This window comes from Stenella coeruleoalba (assembly GCF_951394435.1).
Source record: "Stenella coeruleoalba genome assembly, chromosome: 3".
In the NCBI taxonomy this organism is placed as follows: Eukaryota; Metazoa; Chordata; class Mammalia; order Artiodactyla; family Delphinidae; genus Stenella; species Stenella coeruleoalba.
Genome location: NC_137148.1, coordinates 7,859,574 through 7,872,637, shown reverse-complemented (window position 1 = coordinate 7,872,637; position 13,064 = coordinate 7,859,574). Strand labels below are relative to the sequence as shown.

The 13,064-nt window shown below is 42.3% G+C and overlaps 1 protein-coding gene across 6 annotated transcripts in view; it reads left to right on the top strand.

The window, feature by feature from the left end:
* SEMA5A (semaphorin 5A) overlaps positions 1–13,064 on the top strand; it is a 477,874-nt gene that overhangs the window by 226,919 nt on the left and 237,891 nt on the right. For all 6 annotated transcript variants that reach the window (XM_079918531.1, XM_079918532.1, XM_079918535.1 and 3 more), the window contains one exon: positions 10,381–10,426. In XM_079918531.1, coding sequence (XP_079774657.1) covers positions 10,381–10,426 — 46 coding nt within the window. The remainder of the gene's footprint in view (positions 1–10,380; positions 10,427–13,064) is intronic.

The following is a 13,064-nucleotide window of genomic DNA, read 5'->3' as shown; positions in this document are numbered from 1 at the left end:
AAAAATTAACCAGCCTCTTTGAGTGCATGTATGTGCTGCAAGTTTTGAGTGTTGAGAGCTTGTTTCCTAACCAGTCCCACATGGGGTCCATCAGAATTAGTTCACATAGTTACTCTTCATTCATCAAATATTTATTGAACCTACTGTGTGCCAGGGAGTATCCTAGACATTGGTGAAACGAAGATGCAGCAGTCTCTACCTGATAAAGACTTTAGAGCCTGGTGCAAGGGTTGGCAGGCTAAGGCCCCTAGGTTGGCCTCCTGATTTTTTAAATAAAGTTTTATTGGCACACAGCCACATCTGTTCATTTGCATATTGCCTGTGGCTGCCTTCCTGCTTTCACTGCGGAGATGAGTCATTCCAACAGGACCACAAAGGTGCAGTATTTGCTACTTAGCCCACGAAAAGGTTTCCTCACTCCTGGCCTGGTGGATATGAGGAATACAAGCAATTAATTTCTCCAGGGAGGCCTGAATAAAGGGCCTTGGAAACACCAAGAGGAAAGAAAGGTGATGGTCCTTGGGGGTGAAAAGGGTTCACTGCGAAGGTGCTTTTTCAGTTGGGCCTCGGAGAGGAATTAGGGGTCTGGCAGGTGGGAGAGAGTCTTCCTGCCAGAAGGACCATAGAACGGGGAAGTCAGAGATCCTGATGACACTGAAAAGAACACACCTTGACTGGACCTGTTAATGACGGAGAGGAGGAGTAATTGTAGATGAGGCTGGAGAATTATATTATGGAGCAGCTGGGATTTCATCCTCTAGCCCAGTGGTTCCAATTCCGGCAGTCAGGAGAGTTGTCTGAGAAATCTTTCAAGAATGCTGATGGCCATGCCTCTCCTCGGAACATTTGAATTAGGCTTTCTAGAAGTAATGTTGGAATATTTGGTTTAATCAAGCCTCTGGTAATCTCCTGGCCTGGAAAATTTGAGAACCTCTGCTAAAGACAGTAGGAACTCAGGAGATTTCTAAGGCCGTACATTTACGTGCTCAGGTTTGCATTAGGGAGGTGCTTCCACCGTAACTGCGTGCAGAGTGCACTAGAGTTTGGAGGTATGGATAGCAATCGGGGGCTAGGCATCAGGAGACAGTAGTGAGAACTTCAGCTTAGGCAGTGAAAGTGCAAATGGAGACAAGTCAGATTTGAGAAGTATTTCAGAGCTGAGTTTGACAGTGGTTGATGGCCAATCACGATTGGTGGCTGAGGGCAAGGGTCAAAGATAAGATTTGGGAGTGAGATTTGAAAGTGTGGCTTGTTGTAATGACATCAGCTGGGACTGAGCATTTGAGAAATGAGCTGTAATTCTTCGATTATTTGAAGTTACATGAGAAAAAAAATCTCAGATTTTACTAACTCTGAAGATAACCCAGAAAAATAGTGTATATGGAGATAATTTGAAGAGTGAATATTCCTAGGAAAGCATAGGTGAAAGGAATCATAGAATAACATGGTATTTTTTCAAATGAAAAATGATCTCTATTAACTGAAAAATGAAAGGAACAAATCAAATACCCAATGGACCAGCAAAAGCAGAAGTCATGAGTTAAATTTAGAGCAGTTAAGTCACCATCTGTAACCCTCAAAGCACTCAGAGATTTGCACATAATATTTAGAACATAATAAAATTTAAATTATCAGTGTGATTACTGACAGTATTGATTAGTAACTTTGTCCCTAAATATGCTTATGGGAAAAGGTTTTTCTGGTTTCTTATCTCTGAAATTTGCTAACAGCACTGGTCTTAATTGTTGCATGCCACTAAAAATCCACCTTTGTTATTTGATTCTACTTGCAAAATAGTAAGAGGTTATCCATCTACTTCTGTGCCTTTTAATCTTGGTATTTAAACATATAAGAGCACTATTAAAATGGTTTGATTTTGGATTTGATGTATTCTTTGAAACCTATATATAGTAACCAAGACTTTTCAGGGGTTTAAAATAGACTTTTTGGGCTAGGTAATGAGATAAGCCAATACAATTTTGGGAGAGTGAGTACTAGACACGTATGGTAACAACAACAATAATAAAATCAGAATTATTTAAAATGTTTTATAGCCTAAAGTACATATATTTATTTTTTTTGAAGAGGGTTGAAAAAATTCTGACTGAGGAGGTAGCTCATAATATGACATTATAATATTATACATGTGTCACCATATTTCAAAATACATTAGCAAAGTAAAAAAAATCAGCATTCAAAAACTGTGATCTGAATGTGATACCACTATTTAAATATAGCACTGTATCTTTAAAATAACTTGGTAATATTAAAACTGAATTAAGGTCCCAGAAACTTATGGGAAAAGAACTTTAAAGAGATATTTTCGGAATGGTTATAATAACAGAAAAAAATAAAGGCTCCTAGAATTTGTTTAGAATCAATCGGCATAGTGAAAGTCTTAGGAATAGCAAGAATAGATAGGTTTGTGAAGTACATGACAAGGTTACATGCTGAAATTAAATCTTCATATTCTTAAAATTTTGATGTGATTGAGATATTAAATATTTACATGTAGATAATTAAAATAATTTTTATGAAAACATTTTGTGCTATAAAGGATATAGTTACTACTTTAGCTTCAAAGTCACACTTATATTTTAATCTTTAGGTCTATCAATGCAACTGAAAATTCGGGAGTCATGTAGGAAATCACAGTGTCAGGCTTTGTGCCAGTGGGTTATTGACAAAGTTAGGATAGAATCGTGCAGTGAACGGAATCACAGAGCAGATGAAGCTGGCACAGGTACAGGTGAGACTAGCTTCACTATCACATTTACCCAAGTGGTCACAGTTTACGTGCAGTGGGTATTCTATCCTCAGATTGTTTCATCATCAACAATGGTCTAAACTTTTATTAAACAACAAACATAAGTTTCTATCACTGTTGTTTAAAACATTTTTTATAGGTTTACTGTCTCTTTTCAATTTACTTGATTTTCTTAGTGCCAAGTGCAAGTGTGTCTTTCTTAATTATTCCATCTTCTGCTCCTCAGTTATAAGCAAGCCTCTGACCTACATGTTCAATAAGAACTTGGAATTTTTTCCTTTGATTTTATAGCTATATTCATCAGAGACCAACTGAGTTATTCTAAGAGAATGTCATTTTAAAACACCTGTGTCTTTCATAATTAATGGAGGTCAGAGTTGAGTTTTATAGTCTCTCTAGATAAAATGAGTCATTTAGTTAATATGCTCATGATGGCTCAACCTTTTCTTTAATGCTGGCTGAATTTTATTACTTTACATGAAGACACAAATGAACTTTGTCTATTAAGGCCATCACTGCTACCTCAGAGACTATGTTGTTGTGCTTAGTGATTTGTTGCTAATAGGCCACTGGGGGACGTGATGAGAGGTAGGAATGAGTTATTCAGTCCTATGGTCAAAAAGAAATACACTCTGGTGAAGAGGGAGACCACACACTCAGGTGTCCAGTGGGGGAAGGATGAATGGACTTCACAATTGTCAGTTTGTATCTGCCAAATTAAATGGCTTTGTGATTTGAATTATTCAGTTGATTGGATTTCTGTATTCCTCATATATCACTCCTAAAAGTAATACGGTTACTACATTTGAATGTGCAATGTCAAATTTTATTCCAAGGCATTTGAAAAAAAGTAAGTTCACACCAAGGAAAGAAGATCCCATACTTTCATTTACTATGGCCATAAAATTGAACCTTTACAGCCTGGTTAAACTCTTGCTTTGTACTTCTATGATGAGAGGGGGGACCTGGCAACAGAGACTAGCTTCCCTAAGCTACACAACTAATACGCTCCTAGAATCTAATCTCTTAACCTTCTGCACCACTGCCTTTCTCCCTGAAGAATATGGCTGTATTCCTCATCACTACCTATTTACATCTAGGGGTGTTAGGAAGATTAATGAGGCCACTTAAATATTTTGGGTTGCTCAAAGCATTGCCCTACTAGAGAAACTGACCTTATGTGAAACATTTGGTTAGCATTCCTTTTGGCTGGGAGCCAGAAGCATTACTCCTTCTTGTTGGAAAGGTTGGTAGCCTTTCTTGTGAACCTCACATATATTGTTTTTCCTCCTCTGTGTGCTTACAATTGTAAGATAAAGTGGTTGCCTCTTCTGCAGTGCCCTGGAGAGCTGCCAATTGCAGGGAACCATAGATCTTACTTTAGTGCCCGAGTGACCCAGCATTTGGGAGTATCCATTTTTTATTCCCTTTAGAAGATTTTCTTTCTTTTTGTAACCTTTAACTTCATAGGTCGTTGACCTAAACTGTGATGGATCAAGCTGTCTTGGGAGATTTCTGGTCCCTCATGTTGCTAGCTGAGCTGGATTTTTTCCAAGCAAAAATACTTGGCATTGTATTTGGGACCAAATAGTTTAAGGACAGGGTTTTGAGAATACTGGAATCCACTCTATGTTTTGTCAGATTCTGAGGTCCAGGGAGGTGATTAGGGAATTCCACAAATTTTTCATGTATGTTTCATCCTTCACAATTTTTAAAAAAAATTGTTGAGAGGAGCTTCAAGATGGCGGAAGAGTAAGACACGGAAATCACCTTCCTCCCCACAAATACATCAGAAATACATCTACATGTGGAACAACCCCTACAGAACACCTACTGAACGCTGCCAGAAGACCTCAAACCTCCCAAAAGGCACGAAACTCCCCACGTACCTGGGTAGGGCAAAAGAAAAAAGAATAAACAGAGACAAAAGGATAGGGACGGGACCTGCACCAGTGGGAGGGAGCTGTGAAATAGGAGAAGTTTCCACACACTAGAAGCCCTTTCACTGGCGGAGACCGGGGGTGGGCAGCGGGGGAAGCTTCGGAGCCACGGAGGAGAGCACAGCAACAGGGGTGCGGAGGGCAAAGTGGAGAAATTCCCGCACAGAGGATCGGTGCTGACCGGCACTCACCAGCCCGAGAGGCTTGTCTGCTCACCCGGCGGGGCGGGCGGGGGCTGGGAGCTGAGGCTTGGGCTTTGGTCGGATCCCAGGGAGAGGACGGGGTTGGCAGCGTGAACACAGCCTGCAGGGGGTTAGTGCACCACGGCTAGCCGGGAGGGAGTCCGGGAAAAGTCTGGAACTGCCTAAGAGCCAAGAGACCATTTTTTCAGGGTGCGCGAGGAGAGGAGATCCAGAGCGCCGCTTAAAGGAACTCCAGAGATGGGCAGGAGCCGGGGCTATCAGCGGGGACCCCAGAGACAGGCATGAGATGCTAAGGCTGCTGCTGCCGCCGCCAAGCAGCCTGTGTGCGAGCACAGGTCACTCTCCACACCTCCCCTCCTGGGAGTTTCCTTAATTTCAATTTCAGATTTTTCATCATTAGTGTATAGGAATGCAAGAGATTTCTGTGCATTAATTTTGTATCCTGCTACTCTACCAAATTCATTGATTAGCTCTAGTAGTTTTCTGGTGGCATCTTTAGGATTCTCTATGTATAGTATCATGTCATCTGCAAACAGTGACAGCTTTACTTCTTCTTTTCCTATTTGTATTCCTTTTATTTCTTTTTCTTCTCTGATTGCTATGGGTAAAACTTCCAAAACTATGTTGAATAATAGTGGTGAGAGTGGGCAACCTTGTCTTGTTCCTGATGTTAGTGGAAATGGTTTCAGTTTTTCACCATTGAGAATGATATTGGCTGTGGGTTTGTCACATATGGCCTTTATTATGTTGAGGAGAGTTCCCTCTATGCCTACTTTCTGGAGGGTTTTTATCATAAATGGGTGTTGAATTTTGTCAAAAGCTTGTTATGAGTAGTGCTAAGACTTGAATTGTCTCAAAATGATTTGTAAATGCACCTGTGAATGAACAATGATGACGAAATAATTGTACCGTAAGAATGATTCCCTTGTGTGTGTGTGTGTGTGTTTGGTGCCAGTTAAATTAGAAAGGGACATTGGATGACTGACTAGTGACGCCATTTGGCACAATGGGATAAGGGACAGCAAAGTGTGTGTGGGGGGTCTTGTTTCTAATCATAGACCTTTCTCTGAATCCTAATAATCTTGGATAAATCACAGTGCACCTCCTAATTTACAGAAGTTTCCTCATCTAAAAGTTGAGGGGTATATACTTTCTAATGACAACCTAGCTCCAAATTCTTGGGTTCTATGATTTTTTTAGGTCAAAAAAAATTGAGGATGGGTTAAAAGATCACCACCTTACATCTTGTAACCCAGGAAATACCAAAGGACAATTTCAAAACCTTGGTGCTTCTCTTTATTAGGGTCTTGGGCATGGTGATGGTGGTGGTGGTGATGGTATCTCATAATTACTGTGTTGTTTTTCCTAGTAAGCATGCCCCTCTTCTCTGCCCCTTCTGTTCACCTATTGAATACCTCTGCCATACTGATTGATTACTGATGAGATGGTTGTGCGGGTACCATAGTTCTCAGATGTCTGTGGAAGGAAGAGTAAATGGTTGAAATCCACCTAGGTAATGCCTGGGGGAAGAGAGGGGTCCCTTTTCAGACTGTTGGGACCTGAGAGGCAGAAGTGGCCAGCAGAGTTAGATTTTGTTGGAGAGAAATAGGCTGAGAGTGTGGCATGTTTGTCATCGTAAATCAGTGTCTTCCTGTCTCAGTCCATTTGGGCTGCTCTTACAAAATACCACAGACTGGTGGCTTATAAACAGAGATTTATGTCTCACATTTCTGGGGCTTGGAGGTCCAAGATCAGGGTGTCAGCCTGGTTGGGTTCTGGTGAGGGTCCTCTCCTAGGTTGCAGATGGCCAACTTCTTGCTGCGTCCACACATGGTGGAAGGGGCAAGGGAGCTCTCTGGAGCCTCTTTTATAAGGGCACTAATCCCATTTGTGAGGGTTCCACCCTTATGACCAAATCACCTGCCAAAGGCCCTACCTCCTAATACCGTCACCTTTGAGGGTTGGATTTCAACATACGAATTTTGGGGAGAAATCAACATTCAGACCATAACACTTCCTCCGTGAAAAACACCTGAAAACGGGACCCAGAGAATGAGCTCTATACCTCCTTCTACCCTTAGCACAACGAGAGAGACTTGGAACTTTTCTGTCCAGTCACCCTGCCCATAGCTCCACAGAAAATCATGGACACTACCATCTTCTTTCCTCAGTTATGTGAAGGCCTTCCAGCTCTTCCTTAGTGTATGAGAGCTGCCTTTCTAGAAAGTTCTCAGAGACAGATACTGTAGTGTGGGCATTCATGCTTGTATACGTGTATGTGTGTGGGGCAGGGGTGGGAGGAGAGAAAGAGAGAGAGAGAGAGAGAGCCTTGCAATATCATCAAAGCTCTCAACCAATTCATTGATTAAAAATATGAATGGCTTCTTTTTTGGGAATATTTGTAGAAAAGTTTTTCTTAAAAGAGCCAGTGAGTTGGAAAGAGTGGGATGACTGGGTCCCAGAACCAAGACAAGATAAACAATGTTATCTTCTTTCCTAAAAATCCAGTGGTGCCGCCACCATCCCTACTGACAACAACCCCAATACCTGAACACACAGAGGTAAATGTGCCCGCTTATGCCCGTAACCTGCCACTGCTGGAGGGCGGAAATGCTCTTTCCTTCTCCCTAAATGGAGAAGATGCTGAGAATTTCAACATGGCTGGAAATTTTAATATTTTCCGTAAACTGCCTAGAAGTAGCTACTGTTAATTGAGTGCTGATAATGGCTCAGACACCATTATTCTAAGTGTTTTCCTTGGGTTTAAACCTCACAACAACATCGGGGGTAGATATGACTGTTAGCTCCATTTTACAGTTGAAAAGATTGAAGCATACAGTGCTCAGCTTTCCCCCTGGCCGCCCAGGTTGTCTGGTGGCAGAGCTTTGGCCTTTGCACAAATGTTCTTTTTTTTTTTTTTTTTTTTAACATCTTTATTGGAGTATAATTGCTTTACAATGGTGTGTTAGTTTCTGCTTTATAACAAAATGAATCCATTATACATATACATATGTTCCTATATCTCTTCCCTCTTGTGTCTCCCTCCCTCCCACCCTCCCTATCCCACCCCTCTAGGTGGTCACAAAGCACCGAGCTGATCTCCCTGTGCTATGCGGCTGCTTCCCACTAGCTATCTATTTTACGTTTGGTAGTGTATATATGTCCATGCCACTCTCTCACTTCGTCCCACCTTACCCTTCCCCCTCCCCGTGTCCTCAAGTCCATTCTCTAGTAGGTCTGTGTCTTTATTCCCGTCTTGCCCCTAGGTTCTTCATGACCTTTTTTTTTTTTCCTCTTCGATTCCGTATATGTGTGTTAGCATACGGTATTTGTTTTTCTCCTTCTGACTTACTTCACTCTGTATGACAGACTCTAGATCCATCCACCTCACTACAAATAACTCAATTTTGTTTCTTTTTATGGCTGAGTAATATTCCATTGTATATATGTCACACATCTTCTTTATCCATTCATCTGTTGATGGACACAAATGTCCTTAACCACTAGGCAACACTGCCCCCCCGTAGTGGAGGGGCAGTGTTGGCAGCTTCCTGCAGCTGGAAGTCCACGATGTAGCCAGCCTGAGGGTAGGGAGCCGTGGCGCTCATAGAGGCAATGAGTGCGAGTGCGTCGGGGCCAGTAATTGCCTCTGGGGCCTCTTCTAAGCCCCTCATCTGAAAGATTTATCTGTGTGTACGTGTAGATCTCTAAAGTCTCTTAGAGCAGTTGTGCTGGTATCTGTTCCACATCACGTGAGAGCCTGGCAACTCTTCGAATGCCAGGCAGCCTCCAGTGGCGTTTACCTTGGCAGCTCGGCTCCGCTCCCCCGTGTCTGCGCTGAGTTCTCATTCCTTCCGCCGCAGGACGACCTTTCTGGTGGAAAACTTGCAGACTAAACAGAAGTAGACTCTGCTGCCACATTCCCTCCTCAAAGGCATCCTGAGCTCTGCATAGAGGGATGATTCGACTGTAAGGAAAGAGAGGGGACGCTTCTCCCAATGGCTTTGTGAGGGAAGCGCCACGTGCCACGCACTGCTTCTCTGGTGTTGTTTCGGAGGTTAAATTGGAGGCTCAGAAAGAGTGTGTTAAACAAGCCATTGTAGTGGTTGAGGAGGCAGTTTTCAGCGTGCGGGATGGCAGTGTTCCCGTGGCGGGGGGCACATTGTGAGAACACTGAGCGCGCAGGGGGCGCTGCCTGGGACTCGTGAGCCCGCCCTAAAGGTGATTGGAATCCCTTCTGTTCCTCCGGCAGTGCATGCGTGCTACTGGTAGCAGCCTGCCCGGGATGGAGTCGTCCCTGTTGATTTGTGCTCCCCGTTGCATCCACACCATAGGGATGTTTCTTGGTTCTCTCAGGGCTGTGCCCATGGCCTGTCGTGGCTGTCCCTTGTCACCTCTACTGGGACAGCGTGTTCACTTCTGACATCTGCCCGCCTTCCCAGAGAATGAAAGTCATTTACTTTTGTTTCTTGCTGGTGCCGGGGGAGTTTTGTTATTCTCCTGATGCCACAGTAATCACCTTGGACCAGTCCATTATAACAATAGCCTCAGCTTCTCCGAGACCCCTCCCCACTCATGCGTTCTGAGGGGCTGCTTCCCACTACATGCCAATTTCTCCCTGCCATCGTTGCTCACACCTGGGTGGACCTTCTCTGCCATCCATCCTTGGGTTGCTTTCCTGCTGCACCAGCTTCTCATCTACATGATGTTAAGGAGATGTTCCTTCATGGCTTGAGCTGGAGGCCAATCCGTTGTTTCTAAAAGTCACACCACTGCAGTTCAAAGTCTCACGTGACTGCTACACCCCCCCCCCACCCCCACCCCCAGCTCTGCGGATCTCTGTTGTGTATTTCACGGTTCTTCCCCTTCCTTGTTGAAAGCTGATCGCTTCCTTTTCTCTGGCTTCCTCTTTCACGCTTGGGCAGCCAGAGCTGACTCTTTCAAACAGTCAGACAGACAACAAGTTCATGCTTCTAAACTTATTACACACTGAATCCATCCAGCGAGGCAGAGCGGTGTAATGCTCAGACCATTGGTGCATTCAAAACCTGGATGTGTTTTAATTATACAACATGGTGAATGTAGGTGATCTGTCAGGATAAAGGCTCGTGAAGAGTGGTTTTATATCATCTTGCTTAACTTAAACTCAGTTTCAGCATTAAAGACCCACTTCCGCTTGTCCATTTCACATCGATTAAGAGAGCTGATTAATAATTTAGATATACCTTAGTCCCCACCCCTTATTTCTTAGCTTTCTCACCAGTCTCAAATGTGTGTTTCTGTTGACGTATTGAACGCCTCTTTGAACTCTGAGTTCCAAGGAAAACTGTGTGACACACAGTCTTAACAGGAGATTGCTTCAGAAGCCAAAAATTGTTGGGTTTTTTTCCCCTTATTCTCATAATTTTTACGTACTGTAATTTTTTTAGATCTATTAAAAATGAAACTGCTCTCTTTTTGTATTTTGTAGAAACTACCTCTTCAGATTACAGCTTGAGGATTTGTCTCTGATCCAGGTAGGTGCAATTTATTTTTCTCAAACTTTCATTTTTTATCTCAATTAGCTCCATGTTTGAGGGGATGAAGACAGATGTATGTGAAGGTATTAATCAAGCCAGAGCAGACCGTTCCTTCCTCAGCAGGTCAGGCCATGGGACGCCTGGCTGCCCTCTTTGACATGAGTCATCACCTGCCTTAATTCCCAATTAGCCCTCTTCCTACTGTGCGGCCTCTCCTCCTTTCATGGGTATCACCCTGATTTACTCTTCCCCAAATGATAGATAATTCAAAGGGCATTTCCTCAATGTTAGGAAGTGGCCTTTTCCCCCTAGTTAGAATCATCATTGATTATTTAGTGTGATGCATCCAGCCACCATATTCTTGTAAAAATCAGCCCCCTTTAGAAAAACACCTTTGTTTCCTCTTTATTATTTATAATTAAATAAATATGACTCTACGGCTTAAAAACCACATATAGGGCTTCCCTGGTGGTGCAGTGGTTGGGAGTCTGCCTGCCGATGCAGGGGACATGGGTTCGTGCCCCGGTCCGGGAAGATCCCACATGCCGCGGAGCGGCTGGGCCCGTGAGCCATGGCCGCTGAGCCTGCACGTCCGGAGCCTGTACTCCGCAACGGGAGAGGCCACAACAGTGAGAGGTCCGCGTACCGCAAACAAACAAACAAAAAAACCACATATAACAAAGAATTAGTGATGATAGATAAAAATGAAATTTACCTACTTGTGTTTTTTTGCGGTTTGAAGGAGGAGGAACCTGAGATGCTTATGCCTGGATAGAGTGTTTATTTTAGTGGCAGATCTGAACCACAAAGGCCCACTTCACCCTGTTAGTCTTTTAGAAGGGTCTCCTTGGAGAAGGACAGGGTCATGGCATAAATACCCACTTCACCAAGATTCTGGAATTCCCCATGGAGCATGCCAGAATCCTTGGGCTGTGTGTAGTTCGGAAAAATTCTTTAATCACCCTCATCTACCAGAGTTCTAAGAAGTGATTGGAGAGAAGTTTATATTATTTTCTTCTCTTATGTGATGCTGATATTTGGGAACATTCAGGAAACTTTAGATCTAGGGTTTAATAGTAGATCTATGTTTTATTCACCAGGCCTTTAAAATAAGCCAGTACCCCCCAGAAAACTAATATTGGTAAAGCACTTTGAAAACCCATAGACCTGGATTTGTGATCTAGCTCTGTGACTCCCAGCAATTGGGGGTTTCCTCATCTGTGGAATGACCACAAAACACTACCAACCCCATACTGTCTTTGCTAGAATTAAATAGAGTAAGGCATGCACAAGAGATAAGGCATAGTACTTTTGCAACAAATGTTAATCACTTTTGTTTTTTAAAAGTGATAACAATAAATAATAACTTCTTATAATTATTTCATCACACTGGACAATGAATTGTCTTTCCACTGCAATTTGGTAATATAAGTGAAGTCTTTAAATGAGTTGATCATTGGTAAAATTATGAGTGTATTAATAAGAACTCAGAATGATCAGCAGTTAATGCAGAATACCATTTTAAAGCTCTGGTTTTAAATAATCTTTTATAAAATATATAGATCATTCGATAGGATTATGCTCATTTTGATTCTCAGGGTATAGTATATTATTTGGCATATTGTGTGTGCCGCAAAAGTGAAATGTGCAGATATGTGTGTGTGCGCCAACGTATGTTTCCATATCCATGTGCATTGATTTCCTAGTTTCCCAGCTCCTGTGGCTGAGAAGGTCTAGAATATTGTCATTCTAATAGCAATGAGCACACTTAATACCCAGTACTTGGTTTCTAAATTTCATTCTCCATTGAAACGAACCAAGCCTTGGGACTTCCCTGGTGGTCCAGTGGTTAGGACTTTGAGCTTCCACTGCAGGGGGTGTGGATCACTGGTCAGGAACTAAGATCCCACATGCTGTGTGGCCAAAAATAAAAAAAAAAAGAACCAAGCCTTCTTGGAGAAGTAGCTGATTCCAGGGCCTGGACAACCAAAGTTCCAGATGAGTCTGGAAGATTTTGATGTTTCAGAAATTAAGGGAGTACTCAAAGAATGATGAGACTAGGTCAAAAGGTTATAGGAGCCAGCTTGATGTGGGCTCACTGAAGAAATCTGGGACAATTTGATTGTTAGAATAAGTAATGATAGTATCAGGTTATAACACAGTGAATCAACTATGAGTAAATACTATGAGTAAACACTAACATAAAAATAAATGAATAAACAAATGAGACAGAAGGGACTGCTCTTCCTTACTCTAAAATGCCAACTAATAAATGTTGAAGGAATGATTTAATTAGAAAATTATAATTTGACAACACTCACACTAAAAACTGATTCAGGCAAAAATGATCAATGGATGCAAAATTTGTGGGTGAGAGTTTGATGATGACCAAGATAGCTATATAGTCTCAAAGTCTTTACCTATAAAATACATATTAATTGCCAGAGGAAAACCTGTGACTTGATAATGAAGATAGCTGACCAGTACCATGATAACCAGCTAGTTAAAGGTACTTTCGCTAGGAATGGGGCAAAGAGGTAGTATAAGCTTCCTGATTAGATGCACTGAAAAGGCCACAGCAAGATTTCCATGATATTAAAGCCAAAAATTATAACCAGTTTCATCATGAGGAACC